The sequence below is a fragment of the Vicugna pacos genome, chromosome 3 (genome assembly GCF_048564905.1).
Source record: "Vicugna pacos chromosome 3, VicPac4, whole genome shotgun sequence".
NCBI classification, from domain to species: domain Eukaryota; kingdom Metazoa; phylum Chordata; class Mammalia; order Artiodactyla; family Camelidae; genus Vicugna; species Vicugna pacos.
In genome coordinates, this window is record NC_132989.1 from 106,738,795 (window position 1) to 106,766,481 (window position 27,687).

The following is a 27,687-nucleotide window of genomic DNA, read 5'->3' on the forward strand; positions in this document are numbered from 1 at the left end:
GAATTATTTATCATTGACTATATAAAGCATAGAGCATATAATTTTTAACAGATGCTTTAGATTGACAACTTCACTATTTCTTTTACATACTTCTGTTGCTGATCTATATACTATGCCTATTTAAAAAAATTCAGTTAACTGTTTGTATATGTGAACGTTTAATGCAAAAGAAAATAATTTCAAATTAACCTCACTAAAAATATGAAAGATTATGCAAATATATCCTGAAGATAAAAGCCAACTGTCACTATTGTAATCTCTTTCTAAAATTAGATGTTAGAAATCTGAACCCTTTTCACCAAGTGTTTTTAATTAATTATATTTATAATATATAGAATTATAATTCATACATAGTATAGCAACAGCTATTAAAATTATCTCACCTTTTGTTAATTTAATAACACGAGTGTTCTAGGAAAGGTTTTAGAAACATTTGTTCAATGAATTTGTTGCTTTGCTTTGTTGGGCTTTGGTCACGGATTGATGCAAAGTTGGAGAATGAGAAACAGACTTCTCTATCTATATTTTGTAGGCATCTGCTTCTTAAATGACAAATCTTTTCTTGTAGGTGCTAAAATGATATGTCGAGAGACATAAAGAAACATTTTCATACATACATGCAACTGTCTCTATGCAACTCATTCTGCTGCTTCTGTTAGTAATTTACTAATGAAGTGTGAACCATCCAAAGCTGTGTTTTTCATATTTTGATAATGTATTTTTACTCCTTTTTATAAAAGCTCTAAAAAAGCAGTTTTGAAATGATTTAATTTGTTGAATCTAGCTGAGTCCCATCAGAATTTTGTCCCTGATCATGTCTTACGTATTTTTAAGAAATAACTAAAACTTTTCCTGATGTTCTGTTGTTTATGTTTCGGATGCCTTCATGTTCCCATAAGAATATTTTTTCTTTATATTGTTATTTTCTGTATTTCATCTTTTATAAAATGTCTTGTAAGAGTTCAGAGATCTTGAAATAAACCTTGAAAATTTTCACTTTACTATGGCAAGAAACTAGAATGTTATGTAAACAAGGTTGTATTTTTTTCAATGTTTTCAAGGGTCACAAATGCACAAAAGGTGAGTGGTTGAATTTATGTGATCAAAAAGGTTTCATATGAAGGACAACTATTCAGATCTCTTGGGAGAAGTAATTCTTCAAGTTTGTGTTCAAGATTTAAGAAAATATTGTGGCTGTTCTTGGCTAGAAGTATAGCAGTAGTATTTTTTTTTCTATTTTTTATAATTGAGGTACACTCAGTTACAATGTGTCAATTTCTGGTGTACAGCACAATGTCCCCGTCTTGCATATATATACATATATTTGTGTTTCATATTCTTTTTCATTAAAGGTTATTACAGAATATTGAATATAGTTCCTTGTGGTATACAGAAGAAATTTGGGGTTTTTAAAATTTATTTTTATATGTAGTGGCTAACATTTGCAAATCTCAAACTCCCAAATATATCTCTTCTCACCCATTTCCCCTGGTAACCATAAGATTGTTTAATATGTCTGCAAATCTGTTTCTGTTTTGTAGATGAGTTCATCACTATCCTCTTTTTTTCTTTTTTTAGATTCCACATATGAGTGATATCATATGGTATTTTTCTGTCTCTTTCTGGCTTACTTCACTTAGAATGATGATGTCTAGGTCCATCCATGTTGCTGCAAATGGCATTATTTTATTCTTTTTATGGCTGAATAGTATTCCATTATATAAATATACCAAAACTTCTTTATGCAGTCATCTGTTGATGGACATTTAGGTTGCTTCCATGTCTTGGCTATTGTATATAGTGCTGCTACCAACATTTGGGTTAAGGTATATTTTCATGGACATATTTAGCTGAATTTTGATGTTATAAATTATACCATGATATTAAGTATAAACTAAAGCAGTGTAAACACATTTACTAATGTTTAAATGACAAAAAATAGGTTTATAATTATCTTAATGTTATTAATCTTTCTTACTCAATATTGCTTTTCTCATGTCTATACAAAAAATACTCATTTTAGTTTAATGTGAATTTTTTTTAGTGTGTCTTGATTAATTAAAATTAAGTCCTCCTTATTGATTAAATCTATTACTACTATTTCAATTTTGAGTTAAAGTTTCATAGTTTTTCAAGAAAAAATAAATTCTACCCCAAGTTTTTTAAAATTCTAAATCTAAACAATTAACCTGGAAAATATTTATTTTTCCAAATTATAAAATTAGTGCTTCTATGACAAATAAGTGCCTCTTTTGTAGGAACTTTAATAAGTGATTTGAATCTCAATTTGTCCTACAATGTATTTTTTAAATTCCAATATTGAAAGAGAACAACAAACGACTAATTGAAAAAAATTTTTTCTAAGTGTATGGAAGACAACAGTGATTTACTGGCAGTTTTTTTTTTTTCCAATTCTATTTCATGTAAGTAGTGAAATTTTTTTTAACTTTTTTTATTGATTTATAATCATTTTACAATGTTGTGTCAAGTTCTAGTGTAAAGCACAATTTTTCAGTTATGCATGAACATATATATATATATATATATATTTTCATTGTCACATTTTTTTCTCTGTGAGCTACCATAAGATCTTGTGTATATTTTCCTGTGCTATGCAGTATAATCTTGTTTATCTATTCTACAATTTTGAAATCCCATCTGTCCCTTCCCACCCCCTGCCCCCTTGGCAACCACAAGTTTGTATTCTATGTCTATGGGTTTGTTTCTGTTTTGTATTTATGGTTCTTATTTTTCGTTTGTTTGTTTTTTGTTTTTTTTCGATTCCACATATGGTATGGGATCTCATATGATATTTTTCTTTCTCTTTCTGGCTTACTTCACTTAGAATGACATTCTCCAATAACATCCATGTTGCTGCAAATGGTGTTATGTTGTCGGTTTTTATGGCTGAGTAGTATTCCATTGTATAAATATACCACTTCTTTATCCAGTCATCTGTTGATGGACATTTAGGCTGTTTCCATGTCTTGGCTATTGTAAATAGTGCTGCTATGAACATTGGTGTGCAGGTGTCATTTTGAAGTAGGGTTCCTTCTGGATATATGCCCAGGAGCGGGATTCCTGGGTCATATGGTAAGTCTATTCCTAGTCTTTTGAGGAATCTCCACACTGTTTTCCATAGTGGCTGCACCAAACTGCATTCCCACCAGCAGTGTAGGAGGGTTCCCCTTTCTCCACAGCCTCTCCAGCATTTGTCATTTGTGGATTTTTGAATGACGGCCATTCTGACTGGTGTGAGGTGATACCTCATTGTAGTTTTGATTTGCATTTCTCTGATAATTAGTGATATTGAGCATTTTTTCATGTGCCTATTGATCATTTGTATGTCTTCCTTGGAGAATTGCTTGTTTAGGTCTTTTGCCCATTTTTGGATTGGGTTGTTTGGTTGTTTCTTATTAAGTTGTATGAGCTGCTTATATATTCTGGAAATCAAGCCTTTGTTGGTTGCATTTGCAAAAATCTTCTCCCATTCTGTAGGTTGTCTTTTTGTTTTACTTATGGTTTCCTTTGCTGTGCAGAAGCTTGTAAGTTTCAATAGGTCTCATTTGTTTATTCTTGCTTTTATTTCTATTGCTTGAGTAGACTGTTCTAGGAGAAGATTTTTGAGTTTTATGTCAGATAATGTTTTGCCTATATTTTCTTCTAGGAGGTTTATTTTATCTTGTCTTATGTTTAAGTCTTTGATCCATTTTGAATTGATTTTTGTGTATGGTGTACGGGAGTGTTCTAGCTTCATTGTTTTACATGCTGCTGTCCAGTTTTCCCAACACCATTTGCTGAAGAGACTGTCTTTATTCCATTGTATATTCTTGCCTCCTTTGTCGAAGATTAGTTGACCGAAAGTTTGTGGGTTCATTTCTGGGCTCTCTATTCTGTTCCATTGGTCTATATGTCTGTTTCTGTACCAATGTCATGCTGTTTTGATGACTGTAGCTCTATAGTATTGTTTGAAGTCTGGGACAGTTATTCCTCCAGTCTCTTTCTTTCTCTTCAGTAATGCTTTGGCAATTCTGGGTTTTTGATGGTTCCATATAAATTTTGTTATGATTTGTTCTAGTTCTGTGAAATATGTCCTGGGTAATTTGATAGGGATTGCATTAAATCTGTAGATTGCCTTGGGCAGTGTGACCATTTTAACAATATTGATTCTTCCAATCTAAGAGCATGGGATATCTATCCATTTTTTAAAGACTTCTTTAATTTCCTTCATCAGTGGTTTATTGTTTTCTGTGTATAATTCTTTCACCTCCTTGGTTAGATTTATTCCTAGGTATTTTATTACTTTGGGTGCTATTTTAAAGGGGATTGTTTCTTTACTTTCTTTTTCTGTTGCTTCGTCGTTAGTGTAAAGACATGCAACTGATTTTTGAACTTTAATCTTGTAACCTGCTACCTTGCTGAATTCTTTGATCAGCTCTAGTAGTTTCTGTATGGACCTTTTAGGGTTTTCTGTATATAGTAACATGTCATCAGCATATAGTGACACTTTTACCTCTTCTTTTCCAATTTGGATCCTTGTTATTTCTCTCTCTTGCCTGATTGCTGTGGCTAGAAATTCCAAGACTATGTTGAATAGGAGTGGTGATAGTGGGCATCCTTGTCTTGTTCCAGATTTTAGTGGGAAGCTTTTGAGTTTTTCACCATTGAGTACTAAGCTTGCTGTAGGTTTGTCATATATAACTTTTATTATATTGAGATATGCTCCCTCTATACCCACTTTGGTGAGAGTTTTTATCATAAATGGGTGTTGAATTTTATCAAATGCTTTTTCTGCATCAGTTGAGATGATCATGTGGTTTTTGTCCTTTCTCTTGTTGATGTGATGTGAAATGTTGATTTAGTAGAATGTCAGTCAAGGTTATTTTTTTTTTAATAAGCAATGCTTATTAATTTTTCCTAAATCAATAATTGGATCTCTTAGATCAAAATAAATGTATCCATGTTAATGCCAAGTGGAGAAAAACTGCAAACACATGGTTGTAATAATACACAGGACACTGTGGAAGGAAGAAAAGTTATAATCAAAGTAAGTCTTAAATTATAGATGGCAATTTTCAGAGAACAGTGAGTGAGGCTGAAAAAGAATTTCATGTTAAATCATTCCATTTGTGTTTGCAGCTGCACTCCAATTCTGACAAAGGCGACGGGTCCGTCAAATACATCCTCACTGGAGAAGGTGCCGGGACTATATTTATCATTGATGACACCACAGGCGACATCCACTCAACAAAAAGCCTAGACAGAGAGCAGAAGACCCACTATGTGCTTCATGCCCAGGCCATTGACAGACGAACAAACAAGCCCCTTGAACCTGAATCTGAGTTCATCATCAAAGTGCAAGACATTAATGACAACGCTCCAAAGTTCACAGATGGACCGTACATCGTGACCGTGCCTGAAATGTCAGACATGGGTAAGAACAGTTGTTGCTTATACTTTGGTAATTAACATATTTCTGATAATCCAAAATTCATCTTTTGAAGACCGGGTTTTAATTTTGGAAGGAGGGTAAAGAAATTTGAAGAAGTTCCAATATATTTCCATACTTTGCTATGGTCTAAAGTGTTAAAGAATCTAATATTTATTAAAATGAGTTTCTGAACTCATGACTGGAAGGAACACCTTGATCTCAAGGAAAATCATCATAAATGAGAAAACACTTGCAGTTCTTGCTTAATTGGCACAACCCTTTAATCTTACCAACACATTCAGTGACCATTTGCATGGACACAGGTAATACAATGTTGGAAATCGTTTGCTACGTCTTTTAAGCAGGTTTAAGCTTGCAGGTTATGACCAATTTATAATATTATTCATGGCACAAGTAACAACTACATTAATCAGTAAACTTTGCAGATACCTACCTGATTTGTCTTAAAATGGGTAACAACCCTGTGGAGTATTTTGAATACCACCTTAAAGTATGTAAGTAACTTTCCCAAATTCTTTCCAAAATTGCCAGGAAGAAATTGACTGCAGGTTCTCCTGAGTACAGAACCTACATTGCATTTGATAAATCAAGATCTCTCTGATGATCTAGGGCTTTCCCACCACTCACAGATCTCCATGGTCTAGCTATTTCATTTTTATCTCAGATGATGAGTTTCCTGAATATAACTAAAGTCAAGTTCAGCTATGATAATAAGATTTTACTATCTCTGTGAGACTCTTAGCTTGGATTTAGAACATCTATTTTGAGTAGAGCTTTCATATATTTAATTTTACTGTACATGTAAGAGTTTTATTTTAAATTAAGATTATCTTAGTCATTAATCAAATCTCTCTGTGTAATTGGATATATACCTAAGTTTGTTTTTTTTTTTAATTTGGAAAATTATTTTCCAGTTTTAATGAGATATAATTGACATAAGCACTGTATAAATTTAAGGTGCAAAGAGTGATGGCTTAACTTACAGGTATTGTGAAATGATCACCATACTACGTTTTGCTGGCACCTTTTGTCTCATATATAAAGCTTTTAATGGAAGATTGCAGTCACTCATCTTCTCAAATCCAGTCCATTTTAGTTCTCCTGAGATAGCCAGATAGCTCCTGGAGCTGTCATGGAAGCAGGTGAGAAAGGACAGACTAAGTTCTCCTTCCTAACCAGACTCTCAGGGGAGTACGCAGTTGCCAAAATGGCTCTCCAGGGACCAGTGCAGAGCATAGGGACCAGCCTCCGAGAGCCGGTGGAAAGGCCCAGAAGGCACGCAGCAGGCTCACTGGTCTCTTAGGAAAGCTGAGAGGGGACTGAAGGGCTTGACACCATTACCCCTGGCAGGTAAGAGCGTATGTGAAAACTCTAGAACAGACGTCCTCCTGGCACCTTATCAAGGGACTGACAGCCCATCTGCCAATCCTTTTCTCTTATAAAAGCAAAGAGCTGCATGACTCCATCACTTGTGGGAATGCCACCGGTAAAGTACTTCCGGAGGCTACATAGTACCCCCAGGGAGCACAAAGGAAGCAACAGAACCATAGGGAGCAAAGTGCCAGAGAGAGGAAGACACGCACAGCATTCATCACCAAGAAAGACAGCATGTCGACAGTCGGCAGTCAGAGCACTGGTGGTTGAGGACACTGTAAAGAGACTTCCGTAACTCAAAGTCATGTTTTCTACAAGGAAGTGAAAAACAAAAAGTGATATTGCATTGAGGCATAAATGGTCACTGATCAGACCCAAGTTATTGTCCTGGAACTTGAGAACATACCAGACCAAAAGAAGCAGCTAAAAATCAAAATATAAGTATATGGAAATTGTGAGAACAGTATGTGACTTAGACGATATGTTTGTTCAACCTACCATGCGAATAACGTATGTCCCCAGAGAGCAGAAGTGAGCAGATGAAGGAGAAGAGCAGTAATGTTTTTCCCTGAAGGTGAAGAGTACGCAGAATTTGCAAGATTAATAGACTTTCTGAGTTCCAGGAAGGGTTAATAGAATAAGAATCCAATCCAACTTAAGTGAATCCTGGCAAAGTTCTTAAAGGCTAAGGATAAAGAGAAAACTTTTATAAACTTTCACAATTTTTTAACGTTACCAACTTAAAAAAATATATTTTCACATCATATTTATCACCTGAAACACTGGAATGTGGTAAAAAGTTGAATATCATTGTCAGCCTACAGAGAAATGACTAAAACCCTGAATCCTTCATTCAGTCAAACATGATTCTTTGGCCAGCATGGAAGAAGGATCCAGAAAGTATATCATCCTCCCACCTGATCTAGAAAAATATTTAGAAATAGCTGAAATTGAGAATAGCTGAAATGAATCAGAACAGAGATTGGAAAGCCAAGGGAAATGACAAGGAAAAGAAAAAGGTTCTCAGAAATGTATCCTGAATTACATATGTGTGTGTGTGAACACTGTTAAAGTTAAGAGGGCGTATTTGAGGATATTAAAGGATGCTGCACATTTAGGAATCACGAATCCTAAAGGAATCACTGTAGCTGAGGCTGGAGAACTTAAGAACAAGCCAAAACATTGCAGTCTTTATCTAGGGCTTAGAGAGGAGTATAGGAATGGGAAATAATTAGTACAAGTGAGCCTTGAACAGCCGGGGTGTGAATTACAGGGGTCCACTTACAGGAGCCTCCTTATATGAAGGGTCGACTGTAAGTTATGTGTATATTTTTGACTGTGGAGGGTTGGTGCTCCTTAAACCGCACATGTTTAAGGGTCAATTGTATAAAGTTATTTTATGGAGATGAGTATGGTTCAGAGAGAGAGAGTTTAGTATTTGAAAAAAGAGGAAAAAACAGGCAAAGAATAGGTTTTCAGTCTCTTCTACAATGGTTCTTCTAGGTACAATTCTGTTGAAGGACCACAGCAAGCTTTAGGCTGAACATTGGAAACTATATTGTACGCGTATGAGTTCATTGTGGAAAATCAAATGCATAAAAATCACCATAATAGTACCTAATACACACTGTAATATGAATGTATGTGAGGTGATATGAATGTTTGTGGAGTGTGGTCTGCTTAAGAATGAGTGATACTTGCACTACCATTAAGTTTAAAAATAAAAAACTTGTAGCAGAAGGACCAGCAAAAACCATGGCAGTGGAGACCAATCCAGCCTGCTGCCTGTTGTGAACAAAATTTTACTGGAACAAAGCCATAGCCATTCATTTAAATATTGCGTTTGGTAGTTTGGGCACTACAGCGGCAGAGCTGAGGGGTGGCAAGTAAGTTTATGGCTCACACGCCTGAAATATTTACTATGTTGCATTTTACAGAAAAAGTTTGCCAACCTCTTTTGTAAGGGATTTTAGGAAATGAGCCTGGAGGCAGTGGGAACAGTGAGAGGATAGTGTTACCTTCTAATACTCCTGATGGATGAGGCATCTTCTTTTCTAGGAGAGTCCGTGCTCTGACAGTCCTGCTGACTACACACACAGACACAAAACCATGGCGTTTGTTATGAACAATAGAATCGAGCTTCTTCCCTTTAGGGAAAAGCCTGAATGTCTAATATTCAGTCTACCCTTCCTTATTACTAAGAGAACTTAGTTTTGTTCAGAGTGACACTGCAGAATTAAATATTTACCTCTTTTCCTTTTCATCTAAGAATGGTCATATGATATAATTCTAGATGATAGGACATGAAGTGGAAACCAGTAAGGCAGAAAGTTCTAGGAAAGATATAAGTTTCCTGTAGAAAGACACACCTGGCACATATATTTCACCCATTACCACGTTCCTTTCTTGCTGCCTAAATGCAGACGTGGTATAGAAATGCAGCAGCCACTTAGAACCAGAAAGATGAAAGCCTCTTGCTGAGTGAGATGGAGCAGAAAGATAAAAGGGCCCGGAAGAATGATACATCACAGAACCGATGCTCCAGCCCTGGCCTGCAGATCCCAAGAGCTTTCTTTAGAAAGTAAATCTTGTCTTTTTAAGCTATTGAGTTGGATTTCAGACACAGGAAGCTGCACTGAAGCTGAATTGGTACTTGGACAAATTCTAGGTTTTAATATTAACCCAATAACCAAAGAATTGAGTCCAACACTGAACCCAAAGGAATAACGAGAAAGGTTTTAGCATTGGATAAGAAACAGGGATGTCATTTTCCATGAAGTGGCTGGATTTGGCAATGACGCATAAAATCATCCCTCCTTTCCGTTTCCGCTGTGTCATTGTGATGCTGGATGCCTTTGCTCTGGCAGCAGTTTCTCTTACTGCCAGTGGTGAAGCTAACAGTTGATTTCATATCTCTAAATCTTACTTCCTGTCAAGTGTAGAAATGATTGGACCCGTAGAAGTTTGGATCAGTGGATAAAGAGATTAGACATTTTGAATGTACACTTCGAGTCTGGCCGAAAATCAAACACTGATGACCACAAAGTAACTGATTTATTTTGCCAAATTCTGACACCACAGGATGCCACAGCAGTCCTGAAACAACTCCAGGGGATATTTGTTGAGCACTTACTATGTATCAGGCATTGCATACCATTTGCAACAATACCATGCTGTATCATCATGATGTTGATATTATGATTATTTTTGTTTTACAGAGGATAAAACTGTTATACAGAGTTAAGTAACTTGCCCAAGATCAATCACATGGTTAGTAATAAATGCAACTGGACAAGATGTATAAGCTAGATAGAGCTTCAGCTTTTGAGTTCTCATTTTTTAAAAATAGAGTTAAAAACATAAAATCTGTATCAAGCTCTTTGTGGAATAATTATAGCAGAGAAAATAGATGTTCCAGAATACATATAGTTTACTGAGCCAGAGGTGAGGTTCCCCTTCTTGGTTCTTTAGAATGGATTTGATATTATTATAATGTTCCTCTTGTTCCAGAGGTAGTAAGATAGTAAGATATTTGAGATGGCTCAATACCATAAAAAGGAAAATTCACCCAAAATTGCATGAAGCCATTTATGTATACTAGAATCTAATCCCTAGGGGGTCCAATAGGGACATGCTTTTTAAGAAAAATCGCTCTAACAACCCCAAAATACATACATCATAGATAGTGTAGGAAAAGGCAATAGGTTCCAGGTAGCCGAAGGACACTGTGACCCAGATGGTGTTGGCGGTAAGACAGGTGGAACCGTCTATGGTCACTTTCTGGAGTGGAAAGTAACTAAGCTGAGGAGTGGAGTTCAGATGAAGGACCAGGTGTGATCATAATGTTGACCAATGTCAGCTAGTGTTTTTCTCAACACTTAAGTTCAAACTAAATGGTAAATCAATTCATGCTTAAACTATAAAAGCCAAAACTCTCAGTATGCTATAAAAATTCATCCACTTAAAAAAAAGAACAATGTGGTGAAGGAATTTTAATGTATGATACGAATCTAATAATCAATAGGAAATGACATGAATTTAAATGAAGAAACATTTGAAAATATAGATGTCAAATAATTACGCTAGCCCTAATAAGATGGAAAGGTAAACTTAAACACAGAGCGAAGTACTGATTTTCATTACGTAAGGAGCTTTTTGCAATAAGAAAAATTACACTACAATCAAATACACATGGGGAAATTAACAAGAGATTCCTGGGAAAAACATGTTCATTATATTAAAAAAAGTCTCAAATTTTACTAGTAATTTAAGAAACCACAAAGGAGAAGAAGATAGCAGTGTTTGGCTACCAAGTATGCAAATTTGATAATTCTAAAAATTGTTAATGTGCAGAACTGTTAGCAGAAAGGTTAATTCCCACAGTTTTTTGAAGGGTACTTTGACAATATCTATCAAAATTTCTATAATAATATATTTATTGTAGAAAACTATAGGTATACTGACATGGATGTGCAAAGATATATGAAAAAGGGTGCCCTTGCTTGCAGTTTTGTTCACAATAGTGGAAAGTAGAAAACACACTCAAACTACACTGATAAGGAAGTGTTCAAATAAATGATTCTTCAAACATATACTGATACCCTTGGCAGCTTAAAATGGGTGAATTCAAACTGTATATGCTGACATTTAAAGATCCAGATTCTTTTAGTTAGAAAAGCATTTTCAGAAATCCATGTGGAATAACATCCAATTTATTTTTAAAAATAAATATGTGTTGCAGAATATGCATTTACATACATAGGAAATATCTGAAGGGTCCATAAGCACATGGGTGGAAATCACTTCTAGAAGAAAAGAGCTGCAGCTTTATTTGGTATGAGAGAAGTACGTTCTTCTTCATTAACGTAATATATTCATGTTGTTTATGAAATGATAAAAAGTAAAATGTAGGTTTGTGATAATAAAGGAATTAGTCACATTTACACTAACTTAAAGCTGTATCAGTTTCTAATACTGGTAACAGCTAATGCTAGTGTCATGGTGTGATGACTGACAGCAAAATTTTCTCAGCATATGGTGCCGGAGAAGATTATTATTTTTACTCTATGCACGTTAACTGAGTTTTGAATTATCCAGTCGTTAAAAAAAAAAAGAATTCTTCCCTTTTATCTCTCCAATTCTTTCTGGAAAGAAGGAGAGAGAGTGAAGGCATTTAATGTGCTGAGAACTGTAATAGTGGCTAGTAATAAAACAGTAAATAAAACAAGGTCCCTAAACTTGAGCAGGCTGCAGACATAGAAACAGAAAATTTCAATATGGCGTTTGTTAAACAAAAACATAGAGGAGCCATAGGGTTGAACAGAGAGCCCAGCTTGCAGACTAGAGAAGACGTCCTCTGAATCTTACATAACATATCAAGGGTTGTCAGTTAGACAAGGGGAAAAAAGATGCATATTACATAGAGCACATATGAAGAAAAATGCTCCTCTCTCTTCACTGTGGGGTTATATAGTTTAGCGTGTGTATATGTATGCACGTGTTTGTGTGGTTAAGGGCGAGTAAACAGGATTACCATGCAAATGATGGATTCCCTATAGAGTTTTGCAAAATGTGCTATGAGAATACAGAGAAGGTAAGAGAAGGCAACACCAGAGACTTCCCGGTCGTGCAAGTTTTTATCAGATTATTGTTTCTTGTGTATCTACGATGCTAAGAAATAGTCATAGAGCCTTCCGAGTAATTGCTGTGTGTTGTGTTGCTGGCGAGAGAAGTGTAATGTCGCTGTATGTGTCTTGTCAGTGAGTAATAATCAGCAGACAGAGTCAGTGGCATTCTGGATGTTTTAACAAAGAGACAAAAAGAAAATTGCAGTGGTTTTTGGTGCATGTTATAATACAGGGTTTTTCTTTATCTCTTTGATTTATATACACCGCGTAATTTCAACTATTATCGAGGGAATCATATCCCGCTAAAGAATAGTTTTTCAGCCGTGCCACTATTGACATTTTGGACTGAATAATTATTTGTTTTGGGAGTGGGGGCGGGGACTGTCCTGTGCATTATAGGATGTTTAACAGCATCCCTGGTCTCTTCTTTCCCCATTAGATTCCAATAGCATCCCTCCCAGTGCTGCCATGTTGTGATGTCTTCAGACATCGTCAAAAGATCTCTGGAGGCCAAAATTGCTTTTGAGAATCACTGCCCCCCGCCCAAAATAACATTCAAGATAAAAGAATGAAAAAAATTCAAATTATAAACATGAATGGAAGAAATTATATTTGTTAAATTTAGAGTCACTGCCAAAGAGGATCACATAGTGTTAAAATGCTCATGCCATATATTTTATGACCAAAACCAATTCAATCTGCACAGGTAAGCAATTTTCATGTTTAGATATTAGTTGCCATATTTAAATACATAACGCTATAAAATCAGCGAGGAAAACCATTGACTAAAGTTAGGTTATTCGTGCTCACAGAAAGAAAAGTAACAGCATGGCTACTTGAGAGTCATAGTTCTAATTTAAAAAAAATCTGCCTGTTTTTATAGCATTGATTTAGAAAAGGACCATTTGAATTATGATGGCTGTCTAGTAAGCTGTCATATTGCTTTTTTAAACTTATCTAAAAATGTGATTGCATTTAACAAAGTGAATATATGTGGACAGAATGATATTATAATATTATAGAGGGCAAATGTAACCTGATAGGACTATGAAGAGACTTGTACACATTTAACATTTTTTATTTTCTGTGATATGTGGTTTATTACCATTCCAGCCTTGATGACTTTACCACCTCCTGTCAATTATTCTATAGAAGTACTTTATACATTTGTTTTGCTATTTTTTTAATTAAATGTCTAAGTTTTTCAAAACTGAGTCCTAAGAATATGAAAAGTTAATATTATTATCATTGCACAAAGAGGATAATAACCCTGTGGTGAAATTATTCCAGTTTTTGGAGTCAGTGTTCAGGAGCACACGGGGCTTTTTGTAAATAAAGATAGAATGAATATAATCTTATTTGTAAATAGCATTGCCATTCTGAGACGGAAAGGCACTCTTAAGTGTTTCAAGACATTTAGCAGTATTGCAATGACATACATTATTTTACCATAAAAAAGGTAGCAAATTTTTTTAAATTGTGTGTTTTGGTAGATCTCTTTTAAAAAACAGTAAAAGAAAAAAGTAATTTTGTCTCTTCTATTTGTATGTAAGTTACCCAAATTTCTGCAGTTCTAGTCTTGCTTTTACGTGGAATCAGGAGATTTTAGCACCAATTTAAATTTGGATGTCTTGCAACACCTTTAAATTTTCAAAATATTGCTTTAGATATAGAAATTGTTTCAAAGAAAACCATTCCAGATCGCAATCCAATTTGCTTGAAAATAAATCTTACATCTTCTGTTTTTCACAGAAACATATTTATAAGGAAGTATATAAATCTTGACCTATTCTCTTCTGTATGTTAATAAAATATACCTATAATTAACATTATTTAAGAGCATTTTAAAACTTGGATTATAGGAATAAGGGTTTTTCATTCATTGGAGAGAGAACAAAATATTATATGAAAATTATGAATATATAACTTATGAACTTTAATTCCAATGGAGTACTAAAACTTAATTTGGCATATAAGGAGAAGATGAATTTTGCCATATGACCCTTAAATTCTGCAAGGTTCCTTGCCTTGGGAGATGTATTACAACATCCCTAATTTTTTTTTTCATGTTTTCTTTGTTCTCTTCCAATCTCTAAACCCCAGACCTGTTTCCATTTGCAGCTGTGTTCTCTGTTGCAAAGCAACAAGAAGAGATACCAGCTGTGCTTATTTTATTGTGCTGGTTGTTGGGGAACTGATTTAGTTCTGCTCAAGCATCTTGGGAGCTTCACCTGGCTATCTTCCAGGATTCTAGTAGCCATTTTAAAATTATTTCCCTGGGGCATAGCTTCAGAATGAGATAATGTCAGTAAAGTGAGGCAGACACTACAGTGCTACATGGTAAGTTAGAGTGTGTATGAAGAATCACATAGGACAACTGATGGTAAGTTAGAGTGTGTATGAAGAATCACATGGTAAGTTAGAGTGTGTATGAAGAATCACATAGGACAACTGATAAATCATAAATTGGACAAATGTTTCTAAGATTCGTTAAGTTTTTTTTTTATTCTTAATTTTCATCTCATACTTTTTCTTCTGTGTCAGTTAGCTTTTGTATTATAACAAACCAAGCCACAATTTGCTGGCTCAAGATAACATTCATTTTACAATGAACTATCAGAAAGAGAAATTAAGAAAATGATCCTATTTCCATAAAATCAAAAAGAATAAAATACTTAGGAATAAATTTAACCAAGTAGGTGAAAAATCTGTATGCTGAAAACAATAAGGTATTGAGGAAATAAAATGAAGAAGACCAAGTAAATGGAAAGATATTCTGTGTTCATGGATTGAAAAGATTAATATTGTTAAAATATCCATATTACCTAAAGCAATTGGCAAATTAAGTACAATCCCTATTAAAATCCTAATGGCATTTTTCACAGACACAGAACAAACAATCCTAAAATTTGTATAGATCCTCAAAAGACTCCAAATAACCAAAGCAATCATAAGAAAGTGTAATGGTAGAGGATTCATATTTCCTGATTTCAAACTATATTATAAAGCTGTGTGATCAAAACAGTACATGGCATAAAAATGAACATATGGATCAGTGGAACAGAATAAAGAGCCTGGAAGTACCCATGTATATATGGTTATTTAGTTATTGATAAAATAGCTAATAATATATAATGGGGAAAGGATAGTCTCTTCAATAAATGGGGTTGGGAAAACTGGACATCTCCACATAAAAGAATGAATTTGGACCCCTAACTTGCACTGTACATAAAAATCAACTCAAGATGGATTAAATACTTGAACCTAAGACTTGCAACCATAAAATTCCTAGCAGAAAACATAAGGGGTAAACTCCTTGACATCAATCTTGGCAATGACTTTTTAAAATTTGAAATCAAAAGCAATAATAAACAAGTGGGGCTACACTGAACTTTAAAATTTCTGCACAGCAAAGCAAATGATCAACAAAATTAACCTATGAAATGGGAGAAATATGTCACAGTCACTATTAGGGCAGCATTTCGAGAGAGAGCAGAAGCTTCCAGGTTTTTTGAAGAGAAGTCTCAGAAGTTCTACTTTACTTTTGCTGTGTTCTATTACTGTAAATACATCAGTTGAAACAATATTCTGTAGGTATTTATTGAATGATTGCATGTCAGCCTTTTCAACCTATACTTATGTCTGGAGGAAGGAGTTTGTAGAAATGTAGTCTTTTAATTTTTTGAACATCGTTGTTCTGATATCTGGTAAAAAACTTTGTATTGCTTTATGGAATAATTATTCCTTTTATTTTCCTATGAATAATTACCTTTGTTTTTGCAAATTCAAGAAGGACCACAAAGTCAATTTACTTTATCACTTTTTTTTAACGATTGATGTGACCTACCAGATTGCATTTTAAGCTACTTCAGATTCCTTAGTTTCTGTATTTACTTCTTACGAGAGTAGACTAGCTTCAGAATCCCCTAATAAAACGGATCAATGCAAAATAGAAAGGACTTCACAAGAACAGATAAATTACTTCACCACAGGTTGGATCTAGTTTACAAAAAGTAAATCTGCACATTATGTTTTTTAAAGTATATCCAGAAAATTGGTTTTCATTTATGTACCTCTCAGTGTAGGAAATGGGAATACAGAGCAAACCAAGGGGGTGAAAGATTTACCAGCAGAGAATATAAAACATTAATTAAGGGAATTAAAGGTGCATTCTTGCCACCTTGGTCAAAGGTTAATTGACAGTAGGTGTGGGTTTTTTTTTTTTTCTGTGCTTTCTATTCTGTTCCATTGATCCATATATCTTTGTGTCAATACCATGCTGTTTTGATTACTGTAACTGTAACAGTGTTCGAAGTCTGGGAGAGTTGTGCCCCCAGCTTCATTTTTTCTTTTTTTTTTCTTTAGTATTGCTTTGGCAATTCTGGGTCTTTTGTGATTCCATATAAATTTTAGGATTATTTGTTCTAGCTTTGTCAAAAATATACCGGGTAATTTGCTAAGGATTGTGTTAAATCTGTAGGTTGCTTTGGGTAGTATGGCCATTTTAACAATATTAACTCTTCCAATCCAAGAGCATGGGATATCTTCACATTTCTTTATATTATCTTTAATTCCTTTAATCAATGTTTTGTATTCTTTGCTGCTAAGTCTTTCACCTCCTTGGTCAGGTTTATTCCTAGGTATTTTTTGATACAATTTTAAAAGGGATTTTTTTAACTTTTGTTTTCTGTTATTTCATTGTCAGTGCAAAGAAATGCAACAGACTTCTGTATGTTAATCTTGTATACTGTTACCTTGCAGAATTCATTTATCAGCTCTAGTAGTTTTTGTGTGGCGTCTTTAGGATTTTCTATAGTCAGTATCATGTCATCTACATATAGTGACAATTTTACCTCCTCTCTTGCAATTTGGATCCCTTTTATTTCTTTTTTTGTCTGATTGCTATGGCTAGGATTTCCAATACTATGTGAATAGAAGTGGTGAGAGTGGCCATCCTGTCTTGTTCCAGATTTTAGCTTTCAACTTTTCACCATTGAGTATTATGTTGGTTGTGGGTTTGTCATACATAGCTTTTATTATGTTGAGATATGTTCCCTCTATACCCACTTTGGTAAGAGTTTTTATCATAAATGGATGTGGAATTTTATCAAATGCCTTTTCTGCATCGATTGAGATGATCATGTGGTTTTTGTTCTTTCTCTTGTTGATGTGGTTTGACATTGATTGATTTGCATGTGTTAAACCATCCTTGTGATACTGAGATGAATCCAACTTGATCGTAGTGTTTGATCATTTTTGTGTGTTGTTGAATTCAGTTTGCTAATATTTAGTTGATAATTTTTGCACCTATATTTATCAAAAATATTGCCTTGTAAATTTCTTTTTTGTTAATGTCTTTGTCTGGTTTTGGTTATCTGGGTGATGGTGGCTTCATAGAATGAGTTTGGGAGTGTTCCCTTCTCTGCATCTTTCGGAGAAGTTTGAGAATGATCTGTATTAAGTTCTTCTAGGTTGCCCAATTTGTTTTCATATAATTATTCATTGTATTCCTTTGTGGTTTTTTTCATATTTCTGTGGAAATTTCTGTGGTATCCTTTGTAATTTCTCCTCTTTCATTTCTTATTTTGTTTATTTGGGTTCTCTCTCATTTTATCTTAGTGAGCCTGGCCATAGGTTTATTGATTTTGTTTACTCTTTTAAAAACCAGCCCTTAGTTTTACTGATTTTTTTCTATTGTTTTCTTTGATCTCTATCTTATTTATTTCCTTTCTGATTATTAATATTTATTCTTCTGCTGACTTTAGGTTTTGTTTGTTCTTCTCTTTCTAATTATTTTAGATGGTAGGTTAGGTTGTTTATTTAAGATTTTTCTTGTGTTTTGAGGAAGACCTGTATCACTATGCAATTTCCTTTTAGGACTGCTTTTGCTGCATCCCATAGATTTTGTGTGGTTGTGTCCTCATTGTCATTTGTTCTAAGGTGTTTTTTATATTTTCTCTTTGATTTCATCTTTGACCCATTGGGTTTTTAGTGACATGTTGTTGTCTCCATGTAGTTCGTTCTTTTTTTCTTCCTTCTTTCCTTCCTTCCTTCCTTCCTTCTTTCCTTTCTTCCTTTCTTCCTTTCTTTTCTTTCTTCTTTTCTTTTCTTTCTTTTCTTTCTTTTCGCTGTGGTTGAGTTCTAGTTCCATGCCATTGTGGTAACAAAAGATGCTTGAAATAACTTCTATCCTCTTAAATTTCTTGAGGCTTGTTTTGTGTCCTCGTATGTGATCTGTCCTAGAGAATGTTCTGTGTGTGTTTGAAAAAATGCATATTCTGATTTTTTTGGATGTAATGTCCTGAAAATATGAATTAAATCTAACTATTCTATTTCTCTTGTGTCTCTTAGTATCTCTGTCGCCTTACTGATTTTCTATCTGGAAGATCTGTCCATTAATGTTAATGGGGTGTTAAAATCTCCTACTATTATTGCATTCCCATCAGTTTCTCCCTTTATGTCTGTTAATGTTTATTTTATGTATTTAGATGTTCCTATATTGGGGACATATATGTTAACATGTGTAATATCCTCTTCTTGTATGGATCTTTTTTATCATTATATAGTGTCCTTTATCTTCTTTGTGGCCTTTGTTTTAAAGTCTGTTTTGTCCAATGAGTATTGTTACCTCTGCTTTCTTGTCATTTCTATTTGCATAAAATATTTTTTCCATCCCCTCACTTTCAGTGTATGTGTATCCTTTGTCCTAAAGTTGATCTCTTGTAGGCAGCATATTGTAGGCTCTTATTTTATTATCCAATGTGCCACTCTATGCCTTTTGATTGGAGCATTTAGCCCAGTGACATTTAAAGTAATTATTGATAAATATACATTTATTGCCATTTTAAACCTTGTTTTCTAGTTGATTTTGTATTTCTTTTTTATTTCTTTCTTTTTGTTCTTCCTGTTCTGGTATGCTTGAATTCTCTTGTTTTTGACTTTTGTGACTCTATTGTATGTTTTTGATTTGTCGTTTCCCTGTTCCAGATAAAGTATTCTTGGTTGTAAGTTTTTTGTTTTTTTGTTTTTTTTTCTTTTTCCTTTTAGCACTTCAAATATATTGTGCCAGTCCTTTCTGGCCTGTAAAGTTTCTACTCAATCAACTAATAGTCTTATGAGGGGTTATTTATATATAACTAGTTGTTTTTCTGCTTTTAAGAGTCTCTTTATTTTTAACTTTGGACATTTTAATTATAATGTGTCTTGGTGTGAGTGGTGTGAGTCTCCTTGGATTCAATTTATTTGGAACTCTGTGCTTCCTAGATTTGGATGTCTTTTTCCTTCACCAGATTAGAGAAGATTTTTCTTCAAGTGAGTTTTTTGTCCCTTTCTCTCTCTCTTCATATGCTGGGACCCCGAACGTGCAAATTTTTGTATGCTTGATGTTGTCTTAGAGGTCCCTTGAGCTAGCCTCATTTTTCTTTCTTTTCTCTTTTTTTCTGATTGGGTGATTGCCACTGTTATTCCATCTTCCAGGTTGCTGACCCATTCTTTTGCATCTTCTAATGTTCAATTGATTCCTTCTAGTGTATTTTTCATTTTAGTTACTATATTTCTCAATTATGAATTTTGTTTAATATTTTTTTATCCTTAAAGTTCTCACTAAGTTCAGCCACTTCTCCCAAGCTTGGTCAGCATCTTTATAGCTATTACTATGAACTCTTTATCTGATAAATTGCTTATCTCCCCTTTAGTTAGTTTTCTGAGCTTTGTTGCTGCTGTTCTTTCTTTTGAAAAATATTTCTTTGTCTCCTCATTTTGTCTAAGTCTCTGTGTTTGTTTGTGTGTATATTAGATACATTAGCACCATCTCCCAGTCTTGAAAGAGTGGCTTTCTTGGAAGCTGTCCTTTGGGGCCTGGTGACACAATCCCCCTTGGTCACTAGAGACCGGTACTTTAAGGACATCCCATGTGGGCTGGTGCCCTTCTCTTGTGATTGGGCTGCAACTGCTGTTGGTGCACTGATGGGTGGGACTGCCCCCTGCCTATGTGTCAGGCCCAGCCATGACTTTTTTAGGCACGCTGGGAGGTTAGGCTGGTCCCGGCTTGTCTAGCTGAAAGGTGTGATACAACACCTATGAACGTGGTGATGCGCTGGGGCTGACCCCTGACACTGCTGGCCGTGAGGCCCCACTGTAATTGCTGCAGGCTGTTCCCCCCAGGTGGGAGCTACTTTGGAAAGACTGGTGGAAGCTGAGGCCACAAACTTGGGAGGCAGTGTGGGAGCTGATGTGATGGGCTGCTGGTACCAGTCTTCAAGGAACACTAGTGCAGGGCATATAGTATTAGCTAGGTTAATGGAGAGTGACAATAATGGTGCTCACTAGCTCTGGGCCAGCTTTGTGAAAAGAGTGTTAAAAAAATAAAAGATACCTACCAGCACTTTTGTCCCTGGAGAAAGTTCCATCAGCTTCCTGCTTCTTTGGCAAATGTCCTAAAACAAGTCAATGAATCTCCTTCTCATATGACGTGGGCACTTTTTAAGCTGCTGCCTCTTCACTAGGACTTGGAGTGAATGAGTTTTTATGTGAGCCCTTCATTGTAATGTCTCAGTTTCCAGCAGTCCTCTGGCTCTCCTAGACATGAGCCCCCTTGTTTTCAAATCCAGACATTATAGGGACCAGTCTTGGTGCAGATCCCCTAGACTGGAGAGCCTAACATGCAGTTCAGACCTAAGGGAGGGACTCTTACTGTTGTGATACCCCTTCCACGTGTGGATTGCCACACTGAGGGTGTGAGTTCTGATTAAACTGTGTCTCTGCCCCTCCTACCATTTCAATGATGGCCTTTTCTTTATGTCCCTAGTTGTAGAAAAGCTGTTCTGCTGGTCTTCGTGCTGTCCTCAGAGGTAGTTGTTCTGTATGTAGTTATAGTTTTAGTGTGTCCACAGGAGGAGGGGTACTCAGGACTTTCATGCTCTGCTGTCTTGATCTGGACTCCAGTACATTTATACTATTAAATTTCAACTAGTCAATCCTAATGCGACTCTGCCATTGACTTTTTTCATGGAAGAAAATTAGTATTGAATTTTTGGTAGCACAATGAACTATTTTTGGCAAAGCAACCACACAATCCATGATTCCATTTACCTGCACCATCACAATGGAATGTTTCCCCAGTCTCACTGATGAGTTCATTATGTGAGTCTCACTAAATGACCTCTTTAAATCTTCCACCGCTGTGTCACACTGAAGTGCCACAGAATATTGGAAATGTCATGCTTCTTTTGAAGGGGATCACTTCTCTGAAAGTTTATCACAGCATTGTGTGTATATATAGCAAGGAAGAACCAAGCACAAATATAAGAATATGTGATCGTTTTTGTTTTAACCAACTGTTTGTGGTAAGTTGTTAGGCTACAGTAGAAAGTAACACCACTAGAATAATCTAAATATTCTTCAGTGAACAATGTGGAATGTTATGTAGCTATTAAAATTATATTTACCTAGTTGACCTGGAAATGTCCATAATGTGTTGTTAGGTGCAGAAAAAGTTGTATAGAGTCCTGTTTAGTATGTCCATAACAACCAGATAGACCTTTAAATGAGTGCAGGTAGTTATGGAGAGACATATCTCTGTTAAGATTGCTTTTTTTAAGGGTAATGGCACAGGAGTTGAATTTATTTTTCTTACTAAGATCATGTTTTACTTCTCTAATTTAAAATATTCTATAAGATAAATGCAATTAATGACAAGATTTGATTGATTAGGATATTTTTGTATTGTCCTTTCAGCAAAGGGATGTAAGAGCAGCAGCCTTGGAATTGCTTTGTAACTAAATTTACACTCTGATAGCGTCTGTGTGATTAAAACAGCTACTGAGATGGCAACTGACAAAACCATGCAAAACTGAGTGATTCTAAGCAACATTTCATAAACCTCTTCCACCAGGTTTAATTTGCAGTCTTTAGAACTATATATATACATATATACAGATAAAATATATAAAATAGTAATTATACATATTTTATAGTATTATATATAATTATATATGTAGATACATTAATAATAATAAAATCAGCCTAGTGAGTAATAAGCCTCTACTGTCTATACTTTGGTTTACATTATTGAGTGCTTTGCAAACTCTTACCTGTCTATACAGAGCCAAAGTAGCATGCTTGTGATATGTTTATGTTTCTATATTTTAAACCATCTAGATCATATGTTTAAATAATTTGATCTCAATTTAGACTTATTTTGTTATATCAACAGAGAAAATGAGAAGAAATGTTGTATGTGGATGAGCCAAAGAATAAGAACAATTACAAAATATTTTATATCACTGTATCATAAAGGCCGTTTTCCCAAAGCATTTCATAGTATTTTCAATTCACAAGAGTCATTGTCAACAAAGTTCTGCAGTAACATTGTAGAGGGTGGCAGCTCAGTAAGTTGTGTCCCTGAGACAGGATAACTTGCAGCAAAATAACACTAGCCCAACTGTAGTAAGCAGTGTGAATGAGAAATCGACTTTTATTGTTTAATGCCTCTGAAATTTGGGATTATTATTGCAACGTAACTTAACCTGCTCTTTCTGATATATGTCCCCTTGACATGTCACAGAGGATATCCCAAAAAGATATCATATTTGAAAAATAAGCCAGAACTACAAACTAAGTTACCTACAGTGGATAAGAGATTCTGAAAATTCCAGAGCATTGAAAACATTAAAAAGTAATTAATGAGGAAAGAGACAGATCACTTTTACAGCCCCACACACTGAAGGTGAAAATAATTTGGCTCCAAAAGCCCTTGCAAATATAAGAACTCAGGGAAGGACCTGGGGAAGTCACCTGGGCAACTGTTAAATTAAAGATTTCATAACAAGGAAATTTTTTTAAACTTTTCTTTGCATACAAATAAAATGTATTTTTATTATACTGTAAAATATTTGATTTTTTTTTCTATCTGAGGGGCATTGGGGCACAAGAATGAAGCAGAAAACAGTTTCCAGTAAAGCAAACAATCCACATAACAAAGGAATAAAAAAGAACAAAACAGCTCTTACTAGTAGGCAAAAGAATAAAACAGCTCTTACCATAAAGGTTCTTCTTTTGATGCAAACCAATCATCCCCTTAGGGGCACAAGAATCCTTGACCTGCCTGGCAAATAGATCAGCCCATTCAGCCACACTTATCAAGAGGTAGCATTCCTACTTAAAATAGGAAACATCAAATGCTTTTAAAATTTTTTCTATTTTAAATTTTAATTTGTCTGCTTTATTGAGAGGTACAATTGACAAATAGGAATTGCCTGTATTTAAGGCAATTCCTTGATGTTTGATATATGTGTACATTGTGAAATGACCACCATGATTAAGTTTATTAACATATCCATGACCTCACGAAGTTACCATTTTCTGTATGTGTATGTGCACATGAGGAGAAGACTTAAGATCTGCCCTTTTTAGCAAGGGTCAAGGATACAGTACAGTGTTGTTCACCGTAGTCACTATGCTGTATGTTCAGTCTCCAGAACTTCTTCCTCTTGCATAACTGAAACTTTGTGCCCTTTGAGGAACATGTCCCTATTTCCTTTCCCCACACCCGCCCCGGCAGCCACCATTCTACTCTCTGCCTTATGAGTTTGAATATTTTAGATTCCACATATAAGCCAGGTAAGGCAGTATTTATCTCTGTATCTGACTTATTTTCCTTAGTCTAATGTTCTTCAGGTTCATCCATGTTGTTGCAAATGGCAGGATTTCCTTCTTATTTTAAAGTTGAAATATATCTGTATCTGTATCTATATCATTTTCTTTATCCATTCATCTGTTAGTGGACAATTAAGTTGTTTCTCTATTTGACTACTGTGAATAATAGCCTGTGAGTGCAGATATCTCTTCAAGATAGTGATTTTATTTCCTCTAAAATGAAATCATATCTTTTATCTCATTTTATATGTTTAATACATACACATACACCAAAAGTGGGGTGGCAGGATCATACAGTAGTTCTTTTTCAAATTTTTTGAAAAACCTTTATGCTGTTTTTCATAATGGCTGTGCCAATTTACATTTCCACCAACAGTGAATAAGTGTTCCCTTTTCACCACTCCCTGGCCAATTCTTCTTATCTTTTATCTGTTTGATAATGACCATTCTGACAGGTGTGACATGATATTTCATTGTACAATTGATTTGCATTGTCCTGATGATTAGTGATGTTGAGCACTTTTACTCATTGGCCATTTGTATGTCTTCTTTTTAGAAATATCTGTTTATGTGTCCTCTCTCTCTCTCCTTTTTCTTTTTTTGCTATAGAGTTGCATGAGAGCCTTATGTATTTTGTATAGTAACTCATTTCAAATATATGGCTTGCAAATATTTCTCCCATTTTAAATGTTGCCTTTTCACTCTGTTGATTGTTTTCTTTGTTGTGCAGAAGCTTTTTAGTTTGATACAATTCCATCTGTCTATTTTTGCTTTTGTCATGTGTGCTTTTGTTATCCTATCCAAAAAAAACCATTGCCAAGACCAATGTCAGGAAGCATTCTTTATGTTTCCTTCTAAGTAGCTTTACAGTTTCAGGTTTTAAGTTTAAGGCTTTAAGCCATTTGGGGATGCTTCTTGTATATAATGTGAGGTAACAGTCCAGTTTCATTCTGCATGTGGTTACCTAGAATGTCTTAGTTTATTTCTGGGATCTTTATTCTGTTCCATTGGGGTATATCTGTTTTTATCCCAACACCACACTGTTTTAATTACTGTTGTTTTGTAATATATTTTGAAATCAGAAAGCGTGATGCCTCCAGGTTTTTTGTTCTTGTTCAAGCTCACTTTTGCTATCCGTGATCTTTTATATTTCCATAGGTATTTAGGGATTTTGATAGAGATTGCATTGACTCTGTAGATCACTTTGTGTAGCATGGACATACAGTGTATTTATGCATTAGAAATATTTATTATTAACATCAGCAAAATAGTAAACCATATACTATTTCTAGATAAAAGAATATATTGGATATGGAGAATAATGAGTAGAAAATGTGCCATCATGTTAAAGAATTCTGAAGTCATTTGATCTTGACACTTTAAAAATTCTCATTTTGTGGACTAAAGCTTAGAATTAAGGCATTTTCATCTTTTCAAATTATTCAAGTCACATTAATTGGATTTGGGGAGAATAATTTCTTGTATAATTAAATAGTGCTTATTACTTCTAAATTTTGTATAACTTATGGAAATAAATTAAGACCAACCAAATGAGAACAGGCAAAATCCATTTATTCAGAGTTTGCTATGCAAGTTAAGCGTTATCGCTTGTATTTTGCTAGAGGCTTGAAGGCAGGCAGGGGAATGGGAAAGCTTTATAGTGGACAAAAGGAAATGCTTCAAGAATGTTATGATTGGAGGTCATTGATATGGGGATTCTGTAGGTGGGTTAAGTCGAAACAGTTCATGCTACATGATTGGTTAAGGATGCATAATTTGCCTTATCTGATTGATCTTAAGTTGAAAGTGGAGAAAAATTAGGGAAACTGGAAGTTACTAATCAGGTTGTGGCCATTTGAGACTGATTGTTATTATTTGACTTTCTGGATTGTTGCTAGTGAGAGTGATTTGATTTCCTACAATCTGGCTTACAGAGAGCAGCCTGGATCCTGGGCTGGTTATTATAGATAACGGATTGGTTTCTAGAACTGATTCTCATTATTAAATGTAAAGAACATCCAGATTCTCATTTGAAAGTACTAACTATATTAAAATCAAGTACAGAGCCTAATCTTTGTATTTGGTAAAGTATAGTCATTATTCAGAAAAGCGTCGAAGGATAGCTGGGAAGAAACCTGTTAATAAAATGCCTTGGACTTTAATCAGGAAGACCAAACCCATTGCCATTTAATTCAGTAGAATGAGTCTGTGGGACGAGTTGAAAAATGGTAGGAGAAATGAAAAGCCAAATAGTGGACGAAATAGGCAACCTCTGAAAGAGGTTAGCATCCCTGAGGCTGGGAGGGTAGTGTTACCTGACCCCAGGAGCTGGGCTTCCGTGCATGGACATGGGAAACACTAATCAATGTCAATGACAGGTGTTAGGTTCTAGCAAACAGAGCAGAACAGGGTAGGAAACTAATGTGAGAGCAACATGCAAATGTATTTAGAAGATACATAAGACTGGTGCGAATATGATAGTCTAGTAACTTTTTACAGCAGCCCATTTACTCTGTACAGAGATCAAGAGGATTGTGAGCATTCTGTAAGGGTACAGAAGAGCCCAACGTTGCTGCCGGTATCTGTAGATTGCTTCTCCCTAGGTATTTCATACACACCTTCATCTCACAAAATATATTTACTGATTTGGTCTTTGGCTATGATGTGTGTGGGGAGTGTGAGCTATAATGCTGCCTCTCTCCAAGTAGATGCATCTGGACTGCCATTACATACTACCAAGGAAACGCACAAGAAAAAGGCAGAAGATACTGTAACTACTGACACTTGACAGATCAGGACTGGATGGAACAACTGAGTGTATGGAAGGAATGTAACATATCAAAACAGATAGGGCCACTCTTGAAATATACATTTTCAAATTGGCAACTATTTAAACTTTTTAAACCTCAAAATGTAAAATGTCATTGAATGTAATTATCTCAGTAGATTTATCTTTTTATTAAATTAAATGACATATAGCAGGGGGGTCCCTACATCATTGTCACTAAACATATATTATCTCCTTAATTATTATTTTTTTCATTTAAGGGACATGATATAAAATTTACTTGAATAATGTCAAATTTCGCATTAGGTAGTTCCATAAAAAGGATCTAATTGAAAGTACACAGAAAGTCACAATAGCTGTGATTTAACGTATACAATTATATGTTAGTGATTTTTTTCTTTGTTTCCCAGATATTTCATAAGAGTTCCTGCAAAGGTTTTGTTGTTGTTGTTTTAATCCAATAACTCTTGGGTGAATACTCAAAGCTTTATCAAATTATGTGATGACTGGAATACTGTGTTATTGCTCTGTTGGTGAAATTACAGTCCTCCAGTGTAGAATGAAATTTAAGTTGTATCTTGACGACTATTGCTTTTTCACAGTCCCTGGAAAAATCATCTGAGAATTAAGCCCTAAGAGATTCCTTCAGATACTCTCAGCCTTCATAAATCTCCAGCTTATTTTTACTCAGAGTTTTTGCTCAATGTTAATTCACTTGAGATTTTAACAGAGCTGTGAACCCTGACAAGTCATGCATAATGATTTGCAACCTCAGAGAATATTTGCTTGGT

The 27,687-nt window shown here is 34.9% G+C and overlaps 1 protein-coding gene across 1 annotated transcript in view; it reads left to right on the plus strand.

Moving 5' to 3' along the window:
• CDH18 (cadherin 18) overlaps positions 1-27,687 on the plus strand; it is an 889,079-nt gene that overhangs the window by 669,982 nt on the left and 191,410 nt on the right. The window contains exon 4 of the mRNA XM_072958825.1: positions 5,140-5,434. Coding sequence (XP_072814926.1) covers positions 5,140-5,434 — 295 coding nt within the window. The remainder of the gene's footprint in view (positions 1-5,139; positions 5,435-27,687) is intronic.